The sequence below is a fragment of the Antedon mediterranea genome, chromosome 5 (assembly GCF_964355755.1).
Source record: "Antedon mediterranea chromosome 5, ecAntMedi1.1, whole genome shotgun sequence".
In the NCBI taxonomy this organism is placed as follows: domain Eukaryota; kingdom Metazoa; phylum Echinodermata; class Crinoidea; order Comatulida; family Antedonidae; genus Antedon; species Antedon mediterranea.
The window spans coordinates 10,256,558-10,283,884 of record NC_092674.1 but is presented as its reverse complement, the minus strand read 5'-3'; the positions used below and the strand labels follow the sequence as shown (position 1 = coordinate 10,283,884).

General features: G+C 31.9%; 1 protein-coding gene across 4 annotated transcripts in view; it reads left to right on the top strand.

Moving 5' to 3' along the window:
* LOC140050018 (uncharacterized) overlaps positions 1 to 27,327 on the top strand; it is a 146,242-nt gene that overhangs the window by 93,736 nt on the left and 25,179 nt on the right. For all 4 annotated transcript variants that reach the window (XM_072095009.1, XM_072095008.1, XM_072095007.1 and 1 more), the window contains 2 exons: positions 8,645 to 8,696; positions 10,316 to 10,362. In XM_072095009.1, the coding sequence (XP_071951110.1) occupies positions 8,645 to 8,696; positions 10,316 to 10,362 (99 nt within the window). The remainder of the gene's footprint in view (positions 1 to 8,644; positions 8,697 to 10,315; positions 10,363 to 27,327) is intronic.

The window sequence follows — 27,327 nt, the reverse complement described above, 5'->3', positions numbered from 1 at the left end:
TGTTAATGTTCCCTGTTTACTTCCTGGATCTGCCCCTGGTGTAGAGAATGGTTCACATTGATCAAAAGTTGCTTAATTTTGAAGAGGTAGGAGGGGGGGGGGGAGGGGAGGCCGGATGTATGGGTTATACCCGAAGTAGTAAAGTACTCTTATTTTGGAAAGGATTGTACATGACAGATAATTTTCTATCATGTTTATCACCGCTGCAACGTGGTGCATATGTACATCATCATTGGGTACGGTTAGGCATGGTATTCATCACAATACATTTACTTTGACAGTCTAGCTGTCAGATATCACCCAACTCGGTTCCATTGAGGATACGTATACGCCAACCTATTTCCCATTATAGACTAGTTTCGTTAGATTATTTAAATAGACAAGCCAATTGTCTCATACGTTTATGTTACTACAGATTTCAGGGGAGAAAAAGGCTTAGTAGATTCTTATTCAACATTATACTGATACAAGTTTTTAATTTTTTGTACGACTTCAAATTTAACCTTTTTTTTTGTGCATGTGCATTTAAGTTTTTTTTATTATTGTTAATGAAGTGGAGTCAGCATAATAGTGGATGTGCGCTTTGGGAAAATTTAAAACTGAAATAATGTTATAACAGCTAGGCCATTATAATCATTTTAATGTACTAGAATTATGCTCAACAACACAATTTAATTATTAATCTTAGCCAGTCTAAAATTAGATACTCTCCCTACTATTTTACAATGATACAATAATAACTCGTTCTGGCAGTGTCATATCATGCCTTCATAATTATAACCATGTTACGCTTAAACTTATCTGTGAATTGGAGCATGATTGTGATTAATTGTATAACTCAATGGTAGTCAATATTAAATTAAGTTTTCTTAATTATGAAGCAAAATAATGTTTACATATCAGGTGCTTCGTACAAATGAAATTGTGATTGTGGAAACAGTTAGGCATTGGTAGACTCTGGGTCGTCTCCTATAGTATTGCCAACTGTTTATCTACATCTAATCCTTTTCATGTATAATTATTTACCAATAATTGATTAAAATGACATGATGTTTTCCCTTAAGTTCTGTTCAGACCTACAGAGTTATGTTTTCATAATGTACGTTGCCTACAACTCAATATGTCTAAACTGGGAAAAGATTCTTAGAATCTACCACACTAACCGCGACTGTGATACGATACGAAAGCTGAAGGTACCACATTAATGTACAAAACCATGATAGAAAAAAGTCGCGCACCAACGATCTTGACCTACCAACCAGTCAGACTGATTCCTGTATATCAGAGTTTAGCCCTGATCTGTGTCACTTCAGTTTGTAACAAAAGCTTTAAACTTTAATCGAGTCTGAACACTTTGCTGTTACTATGCTAATTAAACATGATATAATTTTAAACATACCCTTAACATCTTCCATGTGACAAGGTCATGCGTGTGCCTTACAGGAATAAGAACAGTGATGTACCAGATCTTACTGTACCAGCATAATGTAGATACTATATGTCTGGTGCTACACAGTATCAGTTTCTGTATTCTTTGATTCTATTTTTGGGTTCAAAATTGGAATGTTGGTATAAGCCCATCCTCAGGTTGAGGCTTACCCTAAGTCTACCTCTGTTATAGGCCAACCCTAATCCCATGGTTAGGCCCACCCTAATCTTAGGTATAGACCAATCCTACACCAACCCCAGGGGGTACAGTACTCTCGGGTATAAGCCCATTCCCCTTATAGGCTAGCCGAAGTCTATCTATTTGCAGGTGAGGCTCAGTATATTTCATTCATAGTGTTTATATCTAATCTGTTGATGACCTGATAAAAGCTAGAGGATCTACTACTGTATATTAAACAGACAGACTAGAGAAGACCTGACCTGCTGTTGATTGATGCTTCTTTTATAATATTTTCTGGTTTTGCGTATTAGCCAACAGCTAAAATTTGCATTTACAATTTTCTCTTGATTATGGTTTTAGTTAGGCCAGAGGAAATGCATTACATGATTCTCTTCAAGATCTCATCATTTTGGTGCTGGATTTTGATATACTTCTATTTTTCATCACATTTTTTCGTTATTTTGTTCTTATGTCTAATTTCTTGTTTTGTATTTATATTTAAGTGTGTATGAATTATTTTTCACTGTAAACTTGTTGCACATCTCATTGAGATTGTGCCTCTGATTTAAAAGAGATACAATAAAAGTTCAGTTCAGTTCAGTTCACATTAAAATCACATGTGCAAATAAGTCTCACTTTTTTACATTAACATTACGGAAAGTCGAGTTTTATGAAACAGAAAGTAGTAGTAGAGCTGTAGTTTGGTGGTTAACATGCTTGCCTTCCAATCCTAAGGTCCATGGTTCAATCACGACCTAGTGTCTTAACGATTCTATCTATCAATTCCACTCTCTAAGCCTCAATAAAAACTTGTTTATAAGCATGAAAAACTATAAAATAATTTATCCATCCTGTAATTGATGAGTTGCTTGCTGTTGGATGTGTATGAAAGAAAACTTTTCTTTTAGGAGTTAAAAATATTTCACAATTAAATTTAATTTAAGCGTAGTAGAATTCGTTACGCTAACAACAACAACGAGAACCATATCATCTATTTCCCATGGCCTAATATTAAATTGTATAAAACATTCATTGTACTCAAAGATGGACTACAAGGTTGACAGTTTTATAAAAATAATAAAATATTATTGATTTAATAATTACAGATTTTTCCGACAGAAAAATAATCTAATATATTAAATTGTTATATATCATATAATTTTTAATTATTTGTTGTAAATTGTGACAAATTTCATGTAATTTAAACCTATAAATATTATGATATTTTGAATATCTTTGGTATAAATATGTATGATTATATTTTATCACAAAAAATTTTGCTGGATTTACATAATCGTTTCTAACATTTCCTATTAAAATTTCAATATTTTATATCACTGTCAGTTTTACATGAAGTATGCCCTCTATTGTTTACATAAATAAAACAAATGTAATGCGAATAGAAAATATTCACCTTGGATAGATTGCACCTACACACTACATCCTCTTGAACATGTAATTTGTGTAAATTTTAGGTTGGGGAAAGGGGAGGAAGGACCTCCTTTATTGTGTTTCATATACATTCTTCAATGTGTAATATTTGTGTCAATTTTAGGTTGGGGAAAGGAGAGAAGGGACCTCCCTTATTGTGTTTCATATACATTCTTCAATGTGTAATATTTGTGTCAATTTTAGGTTGGGGAAAGGGGAGAAGGGACCTCCCTTATTGTGTTTCATATACATTCTTCAATGTGTAATATTTGTGTCAATTTTAGGTTGGGGAAAGGGGAGAAGGGACCTCCCTTATTGTGTTTCATATACATTCTTCAATGTGTAATATTTGTGTCAATTTTAGGTTGGGGAAATGGGAGAAGGTACCTCCCTTATTGTGTTTCATACACATTCTTCAATGTGTAATATTTGTGTCAATTTTGGGTTGGGGAAAGGGGAGAAGGGACCTCCCTTATTGTGTTTCATATACATTCTTCAATGTGTAATATTTGTGTCAATTTTGGGTTGTGGAAAGGGGAGAAGGGACCTCCCTTATTGTGTTTCATATACATTCTTTAATGTGTAATATTTGTGTCAATTTTAGGTTGGGGAAAGGGGAGAAGGAACCTCCCTTATTGTGTTTCATATACATTCTTCAATGTGTAATATTTGTGTCAATTTTAGGTTGGGGAAAGGGGAGGAAGGACCTCCCTTATTGTGTTTCATATACATTCTTCAATGTGTAATATTTGTGTCAATTTTAGGTTGGGGAAAGGGGAGAAGGGACCTCCCTTATTGTGTATCATATACATTCTTCAATGTGTAATATTTGTGTCAATTTTAGGTTGGGGAAAGGGGAGTAGGGACCTCCTTTATTGTGTTTCATATACATTCTTCAATGTGTAATATTTGTGTCAATTTTGGGTTGGGGAAAGGGGAGAAGGGACCTCCCTTATTGTGTTTCATACACATTCTTCAATGTGTAATATTTGTGTCAATTTTGGGTTGGGGAAAGGGGAGAAGGGACCTCCCTTATTGTGTTTCATATACATTCTTCAATGTGTAATATTTGTGTCAATTTTGGGTTGGGGAAAGGGGAGAAGGGACCTCCCTTATTGTGTATCATATACATTCTTCAAATTTCAATGTGTAATATTTGTGTCAATTTTAGGTTGGGGAAAGGGGAGAAGGGACCTCCCTTATTGTGTTTCATATACATTCTTCAATGTGTAATATTTGTGTCAATTTTGGGTTGGGGAAAGGGGAGAAGGGACCTCCCTTATTGTGTATCATACACATTCTTCAATGTGTAATATTTGTGTCAATTTTGGGTTGGGGAAAGGGGAGAAGGGACCTCCCTTATTGTGTTTCATATACATTCTTCAATGTGTAATATTTGTGTCAATTTTGGGTTGTGGAAAGGGGAGAAGGGACCTCCCTTATTGTGTTTCATATACATTCTTCAATGTGTAATATTTGTGTCAATTTTGGGTTGGGGAAAGGGGAGAAGGGACCTCCCTTATTGTGTTTCATATACATTCTTCAATGTGTAATATTTGTGTCAATTTTGGGTTGGGGAAAGGGGAGAAGGGACCTCCCTTATTGTGTTTCATATACATTCTTCAATGTGTAATATTTGTGTCAATTTTAGGTTGGGGAAAGGAGAGAAGGGACCTCCCTTATTGTGTATCATATACATTCTTCAATGTGTAATATTTGTGTCAATTTTAGGTTGGGGAAAGGGGAGAAGGGACCTCCCTTATTGTGTTTCATACACATTCTTCAACGTGTAATATTTGTGTCAATTTTGGGTTGGGGAAAGGGGAGAAGGGACCTCCCTTATTGTGTATCATATACATTCTTCAAATTTCAATGTGTAATATTTGTGTCAATTTTGGGTTGGGGAAAGGGGAGAAGAGACCTTTTTTATTGTGTTTGGTGTATTGAAATCACACTGAGATATCCGGTTTGCATTATACCCTTATAATGATGTCCCCTGAATAGGGGTTGACCATAGCGTATTAAAACATCTGTTTCCCCAGCCTCATTCATTTCAAGCAGGGGTTGTATTGGATTAGTTATTTTTCCTGCACGCCCATTCTAAATCTATTATTTGTAGCCTAATTGTATTTTGCAAGCCATTTACTTTACAACGAAATTTGTTGCTTTTAAACTTTAGCAATAAATCAAGAGTGTTTTAAAGCCTGTGAATTTAATTCACTCAGAGTTTGTTTGATTGGTCTGCTTCACCGTTTGCAAAGCTGTAATTTTAAAGCGTTTCTGACTAATGTCGATAGACGAACCTCGTTTACCGAGTTCAAAGAAGAGAAAGATCTTGTTAAGTGGTGGATATGTTTATCAGAAGTGCTACACATGTTTTCTTTATTGGCGATTTATTTTAAATCCTTTCATAACTCAAAAATATGATTAATATTTTAAAAATTGGAAATACGGAAATTATTGTAATTTATATCTACTACTCGCTAGTATTTGCATCCGATATGGATGCATCTGTATATTTTTTTCACGCTGCTGCTCTAGCCCACTACGTCCCATTAGGACTACTCAATCAGAAGCTAAAGCAAGCAGCAGTTATAGTTCTAAGGACAGACAGTTTTGTGAAAATGGAAACTCCACTATGATTTATTGATTCACAGTAGACCCAAAAAACGTCTGGGAAAGAGTCTATTAGGACATGTCATGCTAAAATTACAAATCCCTAAGCATTTCTGGTATATTCACTGTCAGATATTCATTGAATTATTATCGAAACAGTCCATTAAAGTGTGTGTTTGTAATAGGATACTTCACAATTGAAATATCTAGTGTGATGAAGTGACCCCCAGATTTGACCTTAGCAATAAAATTAACTAAAGTGACAGAAATTGAGTATTCACGTCTGTAACAAAAATATAATATTTATTCACATATAAAAAGAGAAAAGAAACCCAAAAACCATTGTCTGACAGACAATTTAAGTATTTGTTGCTTTAAATTACATTTTTTTTCAGGTAAAATAACTATTATGTGACAATAAAATGAACACATTAAAAAACATTTGAAATAAAAAATATTTTTCAATAAGCGAGCAGCGTTTTTTGTAAGAAATATTTCTTGTATAGTTTACTTAAATAAGCTTGTTTTTGGCACAACAAATGATCATATTACAGTATATTTTATAATATATTGTTTTCATTTTCCATTGGACAGTGTGTAGCTAATATGGATTTGTTGATGACTTTACATACTTCTACACTGCCTATTCTCCCATGATATATAAATATATTTATTCATCACATATTCAAATGAAATTAGTATTGTAGTAAAGTACATAGACAACAATAAAATGATAAAACAGGATCCCAGGATAATGTTTGTATATGATACCCCAGATTACAATTGATAAAATATAAATTATTTTTCTTAATGGTATAATATACTAAAATACAAGATGAAAAGAAGAAGAAAATAACCAGTCTGATATAAGCATCTCACACACACAAAAAAGAACTAATCCTTGGATATTCCACTGATGTTTTGTGCTTTTTCTTGTGGTACATTAAACATATAAATTGTCTAGAGAAATCAAGCTGTGTTTGTTTAAACTGGAGTTAGCTCTTCTCTATATACGCTTTAAGCAGATCCGAATCATATCCCAGTTGCATTCGCAGTATTTTCTTGTGTAATCAGTCAACTCTCCTACATCCTTGTAGTGTCGTCCAGATATAGAACTCTGATGGGTAAATCCAATGCAAATTTAACTCTGATAAGAGCTTCTCATCGGGGTATATCAGATGTTTACATGGTGTGTCTTTTCTGTTTGAACGCACCACAATGTAACTCTGATATAGACTGCAATTTAACTCCTGTGGAGAAAAGAGTGCAGTCTAAATCTCATTTGTAATATTTTGCTATTTGAAGTGCTGTTATAATTATTACTTGAAAGGAAGTACCTGGATTCTAACCAGTTTTACTTCTTCAATGAAAAGTATATTTACATAAGATAAATATTTGTTTTAGATTTGAATGACATATATTTATCAGTATGGCAATCTGTAACATTTGATAATGATAAGTGTTTGCTGTTTATTTTATACAATAAATAGCAAGCCTGATCACTTCTTGATCTTTGACCATCCTACTTCAATCCATTCAGCAAATTGAAAACAAAAGTAATTTTAAGAAAAATGTTAAATCACATTTCTTTTAAACCAAATAACTATATAAGTCAATCAGTCTTTTTAACTTGTTTCATATGTATTATTGTTGTTATATTATGTGTTTAATGTAATACTTTGTAATGTTCATATTTTTATTTAGAATATAAAAGGATCCCAATGGAAAAAAGCTAATAAGCTTTTTGGGCTATTCTGGAAAATCTTTTATAAATGTATTTATTTGTCAGTAATTTATGTTATCACTTTGCATGTATTTTTATGATGATTTTCCTAATAAATGCAATACATTTTTTTTCCACATTAATAATTACCCTTTGTTTGGATATGGCTACGTTAAATAATTCACTCTTTCTAATTTGTTTAATTTTCTGTAAATGACAATTTTGCTTAAATTGTTTATAATCCCAGCCTGATCATATTCAAGTTGACCTATGATACTTAACACTTTTTTTCATCAGGTATTATAATTTGTTTGGCTATATTCGCTCTTAAACAGTACCAATATGTTTAAAATTTCTGTAAATGACATTTTTTGCTTACAAAACGAACAATAATATTGTGTACCAATTCCGTGATCTTCCTAAATGATGGCATTATTATTGTGAAGGAATTCTTTGAATTTCAAGTGATAGGTCATTCGACATTTTATTTCGCCAGTGGCTGTTATTATTACAAACTATTCTTTGAGAGGATCTAGTATTAAATACCTCTTTGTATTGTTCTGGTATGTAGTAATAGCTACATGTCTACTATTTATAGATATTTTTGAAACCCAGACATGGAATTTCTTACAAAACAAATGAAGGCAATTACAGTATACCGCTTGAGGTTTAATGAAAGGACTTTTTGTAAAAATCTTGTTTTTAATTTCGTGTTTTAATTTATTTTCATTCATTTTAACAATTAACCGATAAATTAAATATTAATTAATTAACTGAACGGTTTCCATCTTCAGACATTTTACACTTTTCTTTTTTGTCTGTTAATTGGACAAGTTAGTATGTTTGTGTTAGTGTCTGCTACAACAAGATCCTACTCTTTTTTGTTTGTATGTTCTATATATCTTTTAAATAAGGCCTACTATGCTTTTATCTTTCTGTATTTTCATATGTTATAATTTTTCTTTACTTTTAAACTTGTAACTAGACCATTTTGGAAAGCAGTACTGCGTTACTGAAATTCCAGTCAAAAGAAAGAATAAATAAACTAATACTTTCAAACTGGACATTTTTATTTTATTCTTAATTAATATTATATTCTGAAATTCAGGAGTGAGGACGATCAAAGTATATTGATTGAAACCTTGTCTTTTTCAGAACCATGTATTGCAAGCTTGATATCAACATAGCACATTCTGATTGAAATATAGCATTATAACTCGCAGTTTGTGATTAATATGCTGACAAATAATTTTTTTATTTTTCAGAAATGGATCTGAACATAATTCATCAAGTGATGATGATGACGACGAGAACGAGGTAAGTCATCGTTTCCTGTCAAATATTAAATCATTGTTTTCTTGTCAATCAAAATATTTAAAAACATAAAGAATTAGCATATAGCGCCCTCTATATTGTATCATTGAGTGATCTCTGTGTGTTAGCAAAACAATCAGCTATTTGTTTGTTTTATGAACAATATGGTTTTTGTGTTACCATTTGTTGAATCAACCTCACAATAGCTTATTATTGAAGGTTACACTTTTATTACCTTATTGAAGTATGCAGCAGGATAATAGACAACTATCTAGACATAGATCAGATGTTTATATTATTAATAATAATTTTATTTCAATCATTTGTATGAGTCAGTCTCTAGGTGGGAACAGAATACACGCATTCTGTGTGTTGATACTGTAATGGCATTAAGACCAAATTCTGCATTTTGCGATATTTTAAATTAATTAACCTTATAATGGGAATACTTTCTGGTGATACACTATTTTTTCTATTTTTTAAGTATTCAAATTCAATCCCATTCCCATGTATTAACTTAAATTGAATAAGAAATGCATTTAGTTTTTAATCAATTATTTCTCTTTTGTAATCATGATTATAATTAGATTTTAACGAGTTAGTTGATTTGCGAAAATGCAACATAACATGTCTGCGAAAAATATTTGTTATATGTGAAAGTGTGTTTGTAGTTTGCCATGTTTTGTTTAATTTATGCATTTTTGGCAATGATTGCCTTCCATAGATCTAATCACTTATTGTAATTCTTGCTATTTGAAGCAAATCATATTCTCTCCAAATTTATACCAAGTTTTGAAAGATTATCAAAGGAAATAATTTTGGACTGATCTAAACAAATTATGTATGCATTGTTTTATTTATAAATTTAGAAATAATTATCAAATAAAAATGTATTGATATAATATATGTATGAATAAATATTCATAATCCTAATGGTAAAATTGTGTTTCTAAAATTATAAATTTAAAAAATTGATGCAAATGATATAAAAGATTAATCCAATTAGAATTTTATTTTTAATTATGAAGTTGTTTGCTTTTCATTGTGAACCTTCACTAACTACCCACTTTCCCTTTTAATTGTATTGTAATTACTAAGCCTCAATCACTTTGTGTGAAACTGGTTTACTTCAAATCAAAAGCATTCACTTTTGTTTTAACCACAAAGAACAAAATCAATGGTAACTTAACCATTACGATACAAGGAGATTACGTGTTGAAAACCTGACTTCCATTGTTTAGCCTATTTAAATATAGCCTTTTCAGCTCCTCATTGCATGTAAACCAACTACCCCTCCTGGATAAATGTAATAGCCCAAGCAGTCGAGGTCAAACAGCGAGTGGTGAAAAATCAGCATAAGTTTGTTAGACTGGCTGTAATCAGATATGTGTAGGCTGATGCCAGCTTAACTCATATATTTACAAGACTGTTAGCTAATATCATGATGGTCGTTTGTTGTTGGACTTTTCCAGACCGTCCATACATGGAAATTTATAATAAACTCATCTTGTCTCGCATGTAACGTAACAAGCTTTTCATATGAACTTGTGTTTTGTGGATTTAATTAACCAAACGGATATTATTAATTAATGAACTTCTCCTCTTTCCTATTTCAACGTCAGGATCCTGTCCGTAATAACGGAGGTGACCACGAAGACGGTTCAAGCAGGTTTGTTGATGCTTGTTTTTTTACATTTTTCCCCCGTTTATGTGATGTGATATTTACGCAGAGCTACTGTTTATGTTAATACCCCTAAGGCCTCGTTGCATGTCTGCAAGAATATCAATAGACGGTTTCATTTTAACCGCTCACAGAATTACTCATGAGTATCAATGACCTTTGACCTGATCAGCTTAAAATTAGGCCAACCTGCTGGATACAACTTCATAAGTGATGTTGATACAACTGACGAGTCAATAATAATCAATAATAATCTTACAATCTTAGAAAATTATTATTGCCCACCCACCCTCACATGATTCCGATATTAAAATATAACGCATTTATTAACTACAGTAATATTTTATACTACTACTACTACTTTTTGGTAATTAGGTACGTCTATACATAACTGATCACCTATTACATTTTATTTAATATATTTTCTACAAATCATTTTTACATTTCCGATTTTCTTGTATTTGTGTTTATGGAATATATGTTTTTTATTACTGATATTTAATTTTGTGTTATTAAATGTTTAACTATCTATAATATATGACCGAGTATAATCCCATGCTCAAGTATCTCGTATCATCTAAATAAGGCTAGTTTCGGGAACATGAGTCTAGTAATGCAATCCGAGTATAATTCCACCCATTATCGTCCCCAAATTTCATAGCTAGGCCCACTGGGACTACACTTGTATATACGGTAATTCTGTATTTGTGGTTTTTTTTGTCTTGAATTTGTAATTTATTTTTGTAACATCTATCGGCATGTGTTGAAGATTATTTCCTAACATTGAATGGATATTTGTCAATTATTCACATAATCAATTAATTCTCTATTGATCTCTGAACCCTGACCCTGATATTTCGCATTCACTCAAATGGTGCAGCAACCTTTTTTTAGCCAAGTGTGCATCCATGCATGACTGGCTTAATGGAGTGTAAATACTCCACAGGAAATTATATCAACACAGAATGTCTGTTTACCCTAATGTTTTAGTATTTTTTTTGAGGTAAGTTTTTTAAGTAGGGATTATGGTGTTTACTATATGATCATAATTGTATCATATAGTTCAACGATGGATATTGATGAAATGGATGGCTAGGTTCCGATTTCTTCTTTAACTGTCAAATCTATTAATAACTTTTAATGATGAAATGTGAATAGTTGAAAAAATCAATTTGTTTGTATTATTTCAGAAAAAAATACTGACTATTCAATTAACATATTTATACAGTATAATACAGTATTTAAATATTTATTTACTATGATTTATTATGATATTAAATAATATTTAATTATTAAAATATGTGAATAATTACTTACATCCAGGATTGCCTAACATTAGCGTCTGAATCGAATAGAGAACTATATATTTATCCTCGTTTTCACAAGCAAATTTCTCCAATGAGTGCCCCTGAAAAGTGGTATCCCAAAGGGAAGGATATCTAATATTACATTAGTGGCTGATTGTTACGTTAGTTAGTTTAAGAATGTTTAGCTAGCATTATGTTTGAATTAATAGGTACAATTGATACCCAGGCCATGGGGAGGTATAATACCTGCATGCTCTAACTGCTTACCACATCAATAACCACCACTCAAGTGAAATAAATCTGACAAGTATATAGGTGTAGTTACGCTAGCTTAGCCGTATTGTTTGACTCAATTAAGCTATCAGTTTAATTAGCTTGTAATAATAGGCCTGTTTGATTTACACCACACAAACCATGATAAATAGTGTGCTACAGAAAGTTTACAATTGTGACATACTGCACTAACCATACTAACCATGAATTAAACCATGGAAAATTAAAGCTATTTTCTACATTGAAATGCATACTGTACTATTTGAATACACAATTCACATTATTAATTAATGCTTAATAATAATTATTTCCTGGATTTATATAGCGCCTAATGTTGTGAAATGTTGAACATTATTATCCCAGTCACTTTGTTTGTGGATCAAACACATATGGAAACATACTCCCATAATGCAGCTAGTAATCAGCGCAAAGTTGTGTCTTGATCTAACCGGGTTTCCATTTATACACTTGTGTGGAGAGAGGCAAACGTAAGTAAAGTATCTTGCCTGTACAAGCAATGCGGCGAGAGTTGGAATCGAACGTCGATCTCACGATCATTAGTCGAACGTCCAACACACTGCGCCACATGCCCTTCCATGCTTATTGTTATTAGTTCAAGATTCATGCTAAACATATTTATTGTTTACAATTCTTTACATTGAACCAAAGTAGATAGATACGTGTGCGACATTTCCATTTGGTTGCTAGGAGTAGCTTTTCAGTGTCCTATTGTCAAACCTTCTGGGTCTGAAAATATTTTTCGAAGATAATTATTGTTGTATATCCTTTGTCAATATTTAAACGGAAATAGTATTCAGGATTGTCATCTGTACCAAGAACTGATGGGTAATCTGATATGTAGAAATATGATCTGATAAAACTTATGTTATGAAAACTAATAGCGAACTATGGTATGTTTTACACGCCCTTTTCTCTATCAGGGTTAAATACACTGTGTCAATTGGTTTATTAACGTGTTCTGCTTTGAAATGTGTGGTATAACATTAATATATGTTGGATATCTATGAAAGCTGTTGTACAGAGTTATAGCTAGTATATCAGAGTTAGGCTGGATCATAAAAATATTTCAATCGGATCAGCTTAAACCGGTTCTATGCACACATAACTCCACTATGTGTGTGAAGACATCATGGAATAATATACAGTACTGGTTTCATAACAATTACTGTAGTCACAAATTATTACATTACCACAAATAATTCTGCTCAATTTGTTTTAAACTTTAAAATGACTATACACTCAAATTAATCTTTTTAAAAATTTCAATCCTATTTAATTTTCCATCCATAAATCTAAAAAAATAATTTTTATATCTCATCTAATAATTCATTTTAATATCATTTGGTTAATTTTCATTCTTTTCAGAGTGCAGATCAATTAACATCAGCACCACCACAACAACAAACAACAACAGACCATAAATGAAGATCGCCAGTGACTTGATTACAGATAACACAATATCATTCACAACGTAAATTTACATGCAACATCTCTTTTTCATTTCTGTGTTGATTTTGTGGGATTGGGAGACAGGGTTTCTTTTTCCACAATGGGGACACAAAAATTGTATAGACTACTGGTAGTTACCAATTGGGAGACCTACTACTGATTAAGTTTGATTTTTAGGAATCCTGTCTCTGGCTGTTTGTGTGTGTTGTTTTTTCTTGTTCTTTGTCCACGTTTTGTAAATTGTGTTTTTATGGTGACAAAATAAATGAAATAAAATCATCAACATCATTGATTTTTGTCTACCTCATCATCATCATCATCATCATCATTATCATCAACATTGATTAACATTGAATGTTGTGTACTGTACCTCACCATAATTATTTTCATCATCATCATAATCATCATTGATTTTGTCTACCTCATCATCATCATCATTATCATCAACATTGATTGTTGTTTACTGTACCACACCATCATTATTTTCATAATTAAATCATCATCATCATCATTGATTGTTGTCTAACTCATCATCATTATTTTCATTATCATCATCATCATCATCATCATTGATTGTTGTCTACACTATCTCATCATCATACCATCATTGTTATCTTCTCAATCATTATCCTTGTCATCTTCTGATCATTGCTACACTGTCACTAATTTTTTTTCTTAAAGTTATAAAATCAACATCCTTGAAAGCACCAAGTGTGTTTATCACAATTGATTAATTTATAAACATTTATCAATTTACAATAAATATGAAAATTAGTTTAAGAAAAGAGATATAAAAAAGTAAACCATGGAGAAATAAATTACAATAATTACAAAAGTTAATAAAATCGGCGTCCTTGAAAGAACAATTAATAAATACAATTATCAATTCTTATGTAAATTCTTGCAATAATCGTGAAATTTAATTTGAATAATATATATAATACTGTACATTTACATTATTGTCAAATTTAATTTAGAACAGAGATAAAAAAAAAAGGAAACTATGGACAAACAGTCTTACAAAAAATATATATATTATAATGCTAACTTTTCTGGCTGTTTTACTTTATCGTTTTGATTTAGCTTCTTGCTGTTTTTTTGTATCTCCATTGAGATCCAGCCATTGAGATCCAGCCACTGATACCCGCAGCATTGTCATTTTGTCAGTATTTTGCCTTTGGATATATATTACACATATTTATAGTCACATATTAACATAATGTGTAGAATGCTGTGGCTGATATGAACTCATATAGCATGTACAAATTGACAACTAGTAGAATTCCATGCGGACGTCGTTGATTGCACGAAAATCAATACACAGTGTTGCGTTGACGCTGTTGTGTAACTAAAGGTGTTTAAATTAACCACTGCACACACAGTCATTATGAATATGACTTCTGTAACATTGATGCAGGAACTATACATTGTACATTATGTGATGTAACAATGGTGACTCGCAACAATGTGTTGCAGTAAAACTTGAAAACCCATTAGGACAAATTTAGAAACGAAATTATAAAGAATCGATCTTTTGTTTTTGTTTAAATACCAAATAGTGACTTTATTAATAGACCATTGCTATACCGCAGTCTAACCTGCAAACGGTCTTTAAAATTAAAGCCTACTCGAAGAAATCTTAAAACAGTCTCTCTTTGTTGCTTTACGTATTATTTATCGTCAAAGACGTGATTTTATTCTTATTATTATAGGCCTAGAATAGATTTTCTTGCGTAGAAATGTGAGGGTGAGAAATGTACGTACTGTTATGATTGTGAATTGAACAAGCGTGACGAACATACCTTATTTGGTATTCTACACGCAAAATACGCCCTCAATTTGTTGCTTTACGTGGTCTTATCTAAGACTGTTTTATAGCAATGGTTTAACAGGGGTGTCTTTAGTAAGACCATCTATCTGATAAAGCCGGCTTTAATCGGGGAGTTAAGACCATCAGTTAAGACTGTTTTATATCAATCTGCCCCTGATATTAAACTGACCAATCATAGTAATCAAATAGCGCGCAACTAAGCTTTCTTTCACAGATTTCTCGGGGTTCACGTATGTGTGTACGAAAACGTGTAATATATCGGGAGATCAAACCTGGTTACAACTTGTAAAAATTTATGCAGATTTGAAAAGGGTATATGAGATGACCTTTTCTTCCCTCATCAACAATTAAATTAATTTTCGTAGTATTTAATGCAAAGAAAAGCGCACATAAGTTAATACTGGCTATGCAGATATTACACATTATTTCTGTGCCTGCTTCAATTAGTCAAATTAGATGATCTGTTGGGTTTATATTGACTTCATACTCCTGTACTTAATTAATTCCCTTATAGCCTAGCCTTAAAAATCAAATTATGTTAAGTGATAAAAGCTAGGTCATTTATCTAATCAAGGTTATCTAAAATTGGTTTTAACTTCCTATCTCCTAAGGCTATGAAAACATTACAGTGAGGTAAAGATTTATTAAAATGAAACATGAAACGTATAAAATATAGGAAAATAGGATTTCAAAAGTCCTTTTTACACAGAGCAGTGAAAGATGGTATTGCAGTAATTCGACGCCAATGCAAACTTCTGTGTGAACAGATTTATATTGCAAGTTAAAATATAAGGGTTTTTAAGGTAATACTTTAATAAAAATTGTTAATCGAAAAGTTGTTAATTTAAAATTGAGAACTTGTTTTTTCACACCACCCTTTAATTTATTCTCTCTACAGTTACTTGGTAAAGTTCTGGGATACTGTGACACATGTTTATCACATGTTATCTTTTTATATCTGTTGTTTTTAAGATGGATAAAATCAATGTCACATGTGATATTGTATTTAGGAATTGGCCAGTATACTACAGTATATAATACTAGGTGAATCAACTAGTTTTGTACTGTATGTACACTGCGAGTATTTGTTGTTTAAAATCAACACTCAAATTTATTTGTATTCAAGTTAATATTTAATAATACATTGGAAGATTGTGATAATTCTACCAGTAGATTTTATAAATAATATAAAAATCTAGTAAATGACTGACTCGTAGCAATAAATTTTAATTCACACAGACACTATCCAATAATAAAAAGACACCCACTACAATATTGTACTTTCTTTCATTCACAATGTTGGGCTCCACCCAAAAGACAAAACAACATAAAAAATGCAATCGTTCAAGCTTGAGAATAGTACAAAGAGATTTCATTCTTTTAGTACAGGAAAGTAGAGTAGTACCACCTATCTAGGGGACACATTTGGGACCCAACAAAGTGCCCTAAATAGACGTTAATCATAATGTACACAGTTCAAACATATATTATCCCTTAATTGTTACATGGGATAGTGTCTTCTTAATAAAGGTGTCCCCTGAACGAGGGTGTTCAGTTTAAGTAGGAATATTTTCAATTTTTTGTTTCAATGACCACATAGTCAATTTTTATACCAATAAATTTATTGGAAATCTGTTGATTAATAACTCCCTGTGAATGTACATTTTGAATTGAAAAGAGCCACCACCTTTACAAGTAGTTACAACAAGGTCAACAAATTACGGGATCAACAGAACTCCAAATCAAACAGACTTAGGGAAGTCGCTGTTTGTTGTCAGTTACATGAAGTGTAAAGTCTCATTGTACGTTGCAATCTCAATTTCTGAAGTTCTATTATGCATTACAAGTGCTCCTTTGTTGCGTGTCCTTTTTTTCTACTTTTCTTCTTGGCGTGGACAATGCTTGTAATTTCTGTTGCCGATTATAAACGTTTACTTTTGACACCTATAAGCCGGTGTTTGTCCATTGGAATCAAGGGAATTTGAATTGTCTGCTTATCAGGTACTTAGATACAGTGTTTAACTGTACTTTCAGAATTAAGATATAACTAAACAATTGTATAGTATAGCTAGTAGTAGCGGCTGGCCATCACACAGTGATTTTTCCAAACTCTGCTGCATACGGTACTGTAGTAAGGCAAAAGGGAGCCATAGCTTTGTTTTTTGTATCGTATTAAATTACTGGTACAGTAGAACTCTTCTTTAAAACATCCCTATTAAAGGGACACTTATCAGTGAAGTGAATGAGGGGCAATATTAAATGGACATGCCTATTAAAGAGACACGCCTATTCAAAGGACACGCCTATTAAAGAGACACGCCTATTCATGCAAACTTACATAGGGACATTGTATAGTATATAAACTAGAATAATAGTCAAACACAAAAAGATACATGCAAATTTCAAGATTAAAACATTTATAATTTTAATTTATTGTCATACAAAGTAAAATATTATTTAGAAAAAAATTATGTAAATTTTTATAATTGTTTCTAATAGATATTTATAAAATGGCATGTTATCAGAAATATATTTTTAAAATTAGTAATTAATTTATAATACAAATTTAGTTTAATTTAATTCCTCTCATTGTATTATGACTGACGAAAAGGATGTATAAATCTTTAAAATCAATTTTGTTTTATTCTTATGCGATTAATAAGGTGTGACCTTCTTTAATAGCTATAAAGATCATATTTGTAGAAGAAAAGAAAGCTAAAAGACGTTGCAGGCAAAAGCAGCTCAGAGTAATAGATTTATTATCAAACAATTGCCTGCTGTTTTGTACAATGGTAATTATTATTGGCAGCGTACTGTATGTCAAAGGTCAAACCTTGCATAACATTTTACGTCTAAATGGACTGAATTGCATTACAACTATTATTGGCGGAATTGTTGTTTGTTCATCCGTATAGTTGTAAAGCATCTGTTTAAATGTAAAATGTTTTTAGGTGATTTTTTTTTTTGTAGAGATGGTTTTTTTGTCTGTGCTGGGATAATTTATTCAAATCAGTTTTTATATTTTCTTCAAAACATTGACTTGCAATATTTGTTACTTGTTTACTTTTAATTTATGTATCACAGTTTTCTAAATAAACAATAATGTCATTGTTTTCATTTTCAATCAGTCAGCATCCTGCCTGTACTATGTTGTGCCACTTAAATTTGTATTATTTACCATTATTACCAATATTCGAATATAATCCCACCTCCCTAATTTGAAGACAAACATTTTGTTTTAATTTCTATTGTCAATCCAAGTATAATCCTACCCAAAACATTCACCAAATTTCATAACTAGGCCCCTGGGTTTTAGCAACATAGGGGTGTAATAGTATATTATTCATTTGCACTCATAATTATTCAAGGTTATAAAATAGTGTCTAATCTATAAACCCTTTTAATAATTTTTTTACGATCTATTTATATTTATAATCATTTAGAAATTACTTTATAGCAAGAACAGAAAATATTGCTAATCAATAAGTTCATATTGCAAGCTGATAATGATATGATGAAGGTTGTACAGTAGATTAGTTGTATTTCATTGTAGATGATTTTGAACATATTTTAATATTTATAATAATGATTAAACAACTTTACTTTTGATATAAGGCTCCTTCTAAAGCTATAAAATATGTATTCTTGTTGTATGTCGGTTGAAATCTGAAACCTGTTTCATATTGCATATTTGTTGTCCTTGGGGAATTTCCCAGACTGCATTGCTTATTATACTTGCTAATTTTCTCAGACAAGAAAGCGGATTTCGTTTTTATCCTGTAGTGTAATTTTCTTAAAGTTCAAATTAATTTGAACAAACTACAGTACAGTATTTGGTAATTTGTAAATAGAAATTGAATCATTTGAAATCATCATTAATTTAATATACAATTTCTCCAGCTTTAGAACTTGGTTTTAGTCCCCGTTTTAGTCCCACATTACTTTACTTCTTGGGCGTACTATACTGTACATACTCTTTCCCATAATCCTAATTTAAGGAGATCGATATTTTTAACCATTCACAAACAAAATTTAAACAATTATCAAATCTAAATGGATACCACTTAATTATTAAAATCCTGTGTACTTACGAAAATTGTATTGGAGAATACGGCTCTAACCCCTCCCAAATTTGGATGGAATTGTTTAATAGTTCAAAACGCTATTTATAAATTTAAGTAGTACCAGTAAGCATGTGTCTCATTAAATAAGGGTGTGCTTGAAATGGTTATTTTTTCCGAAAACTTGGGAGGCAATCCCAGCAGTCTTCTTGAGTCGCATAAAAAGCATTCTGGGATTAACATGGTATGTCATAAACCATGTCACATGGTTACAAGAGGAAAGGGGGTCAAAGGCTGAATTAACAACTTAAAGATTTAACATTCTTATACAAGGATTGTTCAATGCAATAAAAACACACTTTTTTAGACAAAGATTTTTCCGTCTACGTACACTTTCCATAGTCATATGAAAGACTGCTGCACAGTTGACTACCTAATTATTATTACTGTAAAACCTCTATTAAAGGGACAACTTAAAGACCCAACAAGTGTCCCCTTAATAGGAGTAGTCTCTCCTAAAAATGTTAAAACTTATATTGCTCCTTATTCATTTCATGGGAAGGTATCGCCTTAATAGCGATGTCTCATGAATAGGAGTGTTCGAAAAGAGTACTTTTAAAATGGTAAACTGTCTGTTAATAATTGTCATGTTATTTTCAGTATTAATACGCGTTCTTTGTTAACAAAAGAAAATATTCTAAAATAAATGTCCATAGTTATAGTTGTACAGATAAATTCAAATGCAGAACATTGAATTCTGTTTTAATCAAAACATCTTTTGTGAAAGTCTTTTATAAAATTCTTTCATTAGTTAACCTTTTTTTTTTATTATGATGAGAATTTTCTCATTAGTAAGATGAAAACTCTACATATTATTTAATTCATGATAACCATAGCTGACGAATATCATTACGCAGGCATTTTTTTTCTTCTGCTGATTATAATTTTGTCAATTAAATATGAATTTGAAGTTTGGTATATGAGAATATAAAACGCATTCCGACAATATTGATGCAGACCATATGATATTTCAAAATATTTAGCATTTTGTATATTAATATCAATTAGTGGACCCTCTGGTATGGAACAATCCAAGTAATTATACGCTAGTTTATATTTCGAAGTATCAAATAATTTTAAAAAATAAATACAAAATAATTTATTTAACTGATTATTACCTGTAGTCACAGATAAAGTTGATTTTTACTTATATTTTAATATATGTCTGTTATTTACTTATTAATTGAAGTATCATTAATTGTTAACGTTTTGGTTAGGTCCCACTATAATATCTCTATGGTTAGGTCAATGGAAAGGATAACTATTAATTAAAAATGATAGTAACTTAATCGTGTGCTCTACAATTTCCTATTATTATTATTGCATGTAACGGGTTTCATGGCACACCTTGCGTTCAAGTAGTTTATTAATAAAAATTTATAGGAATACAGCATCAACAATGGATATATTACTTCAATAAAATCAGTATAGCTATTTTATATATAACGTCAGTGTAGCTCTGAAATAGATTTTAAAGAGAAAAAATCTTAACTGTGCTTATAACAATAATAATGAAATTACATGATACAGTATCAATTAACTGAACACCTTTAGGATCCAACAAAATGTCAACATTGTTGGTGTCTCCCAGAAATAGAGTTTGGGAATATAGTGTTAAAACATACATTGTCTGTCATTTGACTATGAAAGAGAAAAAAAAGTTTACCATAGGAAGGTACAATGGCTATAGGACTACTTCAACTAATACTATTAATAATATGACAAAAATTTAAGTAGGCATTGGCTACAAAAGTTTAAATATAATTATATATTTTGTATGCTGTCTATTACTGTAGTGAACTAATTTACTTAAGTATTATAGCATGCACAAAATGACTGCAGTTTATGCAATAAAATAGCCTAAGTATTTAGAGGATGAAATAATGATTAAATCTAACAATGCCTAAAGAATGCATACTGTACTGTATCAATTTGTATCATTATCAACGTTCTTTGCAGCAAAGTTGCTATAGGCATAACAACCACTTAAATAGCAAATGCCTGGTCGTTACAAGACAGGCTTGACTGTAATTATGGGATATAGAATGCGGGTGATGATGGTGTACTTGAAGATCTCTGTGTTAATTGTAATCGAATTAGTAACAGCTCAGGGGAGTGTTTATTCAGCTCTGGTATATCCAATTGGGAAGAGCTAGTGGCTATTGGTTGCGCTGTTAACTGGTTTGAGGGCCTATAGCCTTAGAATGGTTCTATCCACTTGCCTCCTGTCTATCTTCTTAATAATAGCAATTATTTATTTGTCCTCCAGTGGTGATAATAAGTTAACTTTATTCGTTGTAATTCTACTTTTTTTAAATGTTTTATTTATACATAGTTATGTTACTTTCTATGAACCAGAGATTCCAAATAAAAGATTGAATTAAAGTGAATATAGTGCTAAATTTAAAATGTATTAATCAGTAGAAATTTACATGATTCGTAAGAGCCAAGATAAACATACTCATTTATCATTTCATTCATAATTATCCTCCCTCGGGGCAAACCAACAAAGCACATTCTAATGCTAATTTTCATCTAATTAATATGCGCATACATTATCATATTAGTAATGCATTATAATATGATTAAATGTTGGTTTTCTGGATTTGAATATATCTTTATATGAGAAAGACTAATAGTTAATGTTTATAACATTTATATTAATGTACTGTAAGGTCGGAGGTCAGTACATGACAGTATGTACTTTAAATGTCATTTATTCTCTCAGTTTTAAAGGTCATTATCGATCACATTCTGTGCTGTTTATTATTGCATTGTGTTAGCGATAGTTTGATTTCTTAAATAGGCTGATTGATGATTGAAGTTAAAATGTGTGGTTTCATTATGAATTGAAATTAATGGGGTTTCGTAGGATTTAATAATAAGGTAGGATGTAGTAGGAGTAGGAAATGGTCTGCGTTTCATTTTATCTGTCATATGTCTGGCTAACTATTTACTTAATTATGATTTATTGAAGTTGGGGTGGCACCCTCACATTGGCTCTGAAGTTATCTTTTGCAATCATGTATGTTTTGTGAAAGAGAGAATTAAATTATCATATTTCGTAACCTTTTTTTTAAAAATAAAACAAAGATTTTTTTTTTTGCATGTCCAAATTTATGTGTGTCGGCGGCTGTCAATCAAATACTGTTATTTTGCATTGCAGTTATTCTGGTTAAATGAAGTTTTAACACAGAAGTGATTGAGTGTTTTTACGCTGCCATTTAATGATCAGTTTCTAAAAATTTTTCCTTTTATGTTCCCAAGAAATTGGGCTTAATTTATTCACACGGTTATTAACCGGTTATTTGTTTGCAGCAGAAATAGGATCTTATTCTCTCACAATAAATATATGTGCTGCTATAGATTTAATTAAAATGTTTTCGAAATTATTAATGAATGATGTTTAATTAATTTGATATGGGGTTAGAGAGGAGGATGGTTTCTGACAGATGGTAAAAACTATAATACTGTAATATTTCAACCATTAACAAACAAATTTGAGATCCATTTACGCCCACTATTCAGACAATCATTCATCTGTGTAAATCCAAAGTACAACCAACCGGCTATAAGATTTGTTATTTATTAGAGTAAATGCATTTTACTACGACTCTTGGTATTTACATTAACAATGATGAACTATATTTTAAAGCAAATATTATTGGTTCAATTGCAGTATGCCCTTTGTACATGTACATTACATATTTAAATTAAATATAATTTCTATAACTAAATAAAATTTCATTAAAATTTAACCATAATACTCTATTAAAAAAATATTATCCATTTTCATAAGGGCATGTTAACACATTGACTGCCAAGGCATTTTCCGTAATTTCTGTCCCAGTGCCAAGTCCCGTTTACATATTAAATTACAGTTTGAAAGTGTAACATCTGGTCACAGACTATCATGATGTCATTCAAAATACGATGGCGGGAAAAACCGTTGAGACGTATAAATACGTCACTGGCAATGGTCCAACAATTTTATTGACTTTGCCAGGAACGTAAATATACGTCAGGGATTTTCCGCGCTAAAATCGGTCAAACTGTTCATATACGTCATTGTCCACGCTCATACGTCATTGTCCACGTGCATGCGGTACATCATTGCCCACATTGCTGTTCACAATGGCGGAAAACATTAGTGCTGACCAAGCTATAGCTATACTTATGGCAGACGATGAAGATGATGTAGATACAGATTCTGATATGCGATCAATTGATGAATATAGTGAAGATGACATGAGTAGTGATTATGCAGATAGTGATCATAGTATCACTTCTTCGGATGACACAGACGTAGGCCCAGCAGTGGTGATGCGTGGTAGACCTGTACCCCGCGGGCGTGGCCCAAGAATGAGAGGAGGGCGCGGCCGAGCAGTCGGGCGCGGAAGGAATGCATCTCCAGTAGGAAGTCCAAGACGTGGTCGTGCACCTCGTCGTGTGCCGCGTGGTGCTGCTGCTCGCCGTGGTGCTGCTGCTCGCCGTGGTGGTGGGCATCATGTATGGACAGACGTTGCAGAGGACCCACCAGATTTTATATTTTCAGAGATCCCTGGATTAAAAATCCAAATGCCAGATGATGCATCACCCTTTGATTTTTTTGAATTGTTTATTACGCCACCGATAATAGATATGATGGTTACCGAAATGAACAAATATGCTATATCGGAGATCAATAAAAACAGACCGTTGACACGTTCTTCACGTATGCATGCCTGGTACAATACGAACGCAGTTGAGATGAAGAAGTTCCTTGCTCTAATGATTCAACTTGGTCCAAATAATAAACCAACATTGGAGCACTACTGGAGCTCTAATGTCTTGTACAAGAACACATTATTCGGCGGTGTTATGTCCCGTAACCGTTTTCAACTAATGTTACGATTCTGGCACTTCGTTGATAATGAAGCACATCATGATGATAGATTATACAAGATACGACCTCTTGTGGATCATTTCAATGACACGATGAAGAACATTTATTATCCAACAAAGAAATTGTGCCTTGACGAATCAATGGTACTTTGGCGCGGCAGGCTACTATTTCGACAGTACATAAAGAATAAACGCCACAAGTATGGGGTGAAATTTTATGAACTATGTGAATCGCGAGGTATGATCATAAAAATCGCTATATACACTGGAGCTGGGATTATTGAAGATAATGAAGGCCTAGGACTGACTGCAGCTATAGTTTTAGAACTTATGAAAGATTACCTGGACAAAGGCCATGTTTTGTATACGGACAATTATTATAATTCTGTAGGGCTGACAAAACACCTAACCCAGCATTCTACATACTTATGTGGAACGCTCAGATTTGATCGCACCGAAAACCCCAAGGATGTGATAAACAGAAAATTGAAGAAAGGAGAAATTGAATGGAAACGGTCCGAATCAGTAGTCGTTTGTAAATGGAAGGACAAACGAAACGTGCTAACAATATCGAACATGCACAGAGTTGAGATGGTCGATGTTACGAATCGAAATGGTAAAATTCAGAACAAACCAAATATTATTGGCGACTACAACATGGGAATTGACACGTCCGACCAGATGTTGTCTTATTATTCTTCTTTACGTAAGACGCTTCGCTGGTATAAAAAGATAGGCCTACATATAATTGAGATGTGTATTATAAATTCCCATATAATGTATAAAGATAAAACCGGGAAAAATATGTCACTTTTGGAATTTCGTGACAGTCTGACAGTTAGTTTGCTAGGAGATGCATATACTGCTCTTCAGGAGAAAGGGGACCCACTCCCACCTGCCCCGGCCGGGGCCGCATTTCATTACCTTGATGTGCTGCCAGCTTCGGAAAAGAAAGCCAATCGTGCCAAAAGATGCGTTGTCTGCGCAAATGCACAGGTTAGAAAAGAAACACGCTACTACTGTCCTGTCTGCCCTCAAAGACCCTCCCTCTGTGTAGTCAACTGCTTCAAAGCATATCACGAGTAAATAAAATGTGTACCGGTAATCCAAAGAGATGAGAAATGACCGGCTGTGTATTACATGCCATTTTGTGTTATTTTAAAATAAAAAATGATTATTATTATTATAGCGTAATTATAGTATTTATTTCCAATGACGTCACAAGCTGGGGTCAATATCTGACCCCCATCCTCTGACCCACCCTATCATCGAGAGATAAAAACAGTAAACCACACTGAATCATTTCATCCTTTATTATTTTTATTTACTATTAGCGCAATTTATGACATGTTTGAGATGATTATATTGAGTGTGAGGGCGCCATCGTATCAACCATATTCAATGCATGAGGGAATAAACACAAACAAACATATGACATTTATTTTTAGATTATCGTTTACGTACATCATTCATAAACTGCCATGCGATAATTCCTGTTCCAATCACCACTGCCAGCGATTCTACATACAATACAAAAGTGCTACGATTTTGACGTAGTATTACGTCTTGGCAAGTAGCGACACGCAATTTTTGACGTATAAATACGTCGTGGCAGTGAACGTGTTAAAGCAAGCAAAAAAATAAATTTAACTTAATTTCTCGAATTCATAATTTTATTTAAGTGCGTAATACAAATTTATATTCAATAGTTATAGTAACAATTAATAGAAGCCTTATCAATTAATATGTCATGACCAATCAGTGGGTTAAGCATTAGATTCTTAAAATTTGTACTGTTTTAAAAAATTAACTTTAAAAAAAGTAATGTTTCCCCTATTTCATTTCTAGTCATAGCTAGCTTTATATTTTCTTTTTTATCTACATTTGTTGGCAGGTTTAATTTATAGCTTTCGCCCAATGAAATCCAATGCTTATAGTTATTGTGGCAGATTTTATTTCAAAATTCTGGCAACTTTTACAGGCCATTATTGTTAAATGAGGTATAATCTTTCAGGACTGAATAAAAAATTGTCAGAATTCCCAGTGATAGTAAAGCTACAGTAGGATGTCTTTGGCGGGAAATAAAATGTGGTAAATAAAATGGCTGTCTGTGTCAGCATTGTGTCATAGGCAGTTAATATGTAAATATTCCAGCTGGAATTAACAAAACAATAAAAATATAAATGAATACATTAGTGATGGAATGAACATGAAAACAATTTGTCTTCAAGATTTTTATAGTAATACAGTAAGAAATTAATATTCATGTGATATATAAACCTTATTATTGTTATTTGAAATATTATTAATATTGTTTGAAACGTAAATATGTATATGTTTGTATGATGTAGTATGTTTAAGCGGATATTAGCCCTTGATGGCATTTGCAGCAATAAAGAAATTGAATTGAAATTGAATTGAATTGAATTGAAATTGTAATATCAACGTTTTATTGAGAACTGATGTAGACTGCAGTAACACTAAGAATATTTTCTGTTTTAAAAGTGATATGATTGTTGTTATTGATGATGATGATATAATACGATTGTAAATAAACAATCAATACCTGGGCAACCCTTACATTTTGAAATTTACATTGAAAAAGATATGAAATTCATAAATTCATTTTACAAATTTTATATTAATTAACATATCAAGATTAAATACACCCTCTTTGATTAGACTGAAAAGTAATTTTTTTTTTTTTATTACTGGCTAATTTTGAATCTTTTAACTAGCAAAGATCTACTGCTAGCAAACAGTATAAATGTAAAGCCCTGCCGTATTTGTATTTATAATAAGGGTTTTATGAGCATACATGAGTGTAATAATGTTAATATGTTAGGTGTCTTATTTCAAATTGGAATTGTATACTGAATGTAATACAATTCGGTATTTCATTAATCTTGAACTAGTTGAGTTTTATTAGACATTAGAAATAAAATACTCCACTGCATCTATGGTTACTATACAAATAGTTACTACAGTATGTTCCAAGTCATAGTTAACACTAATTATATTGGGAAGTTTAAAAGAATCTTTTTTAAAGAACATTTGAAGAAAAAAA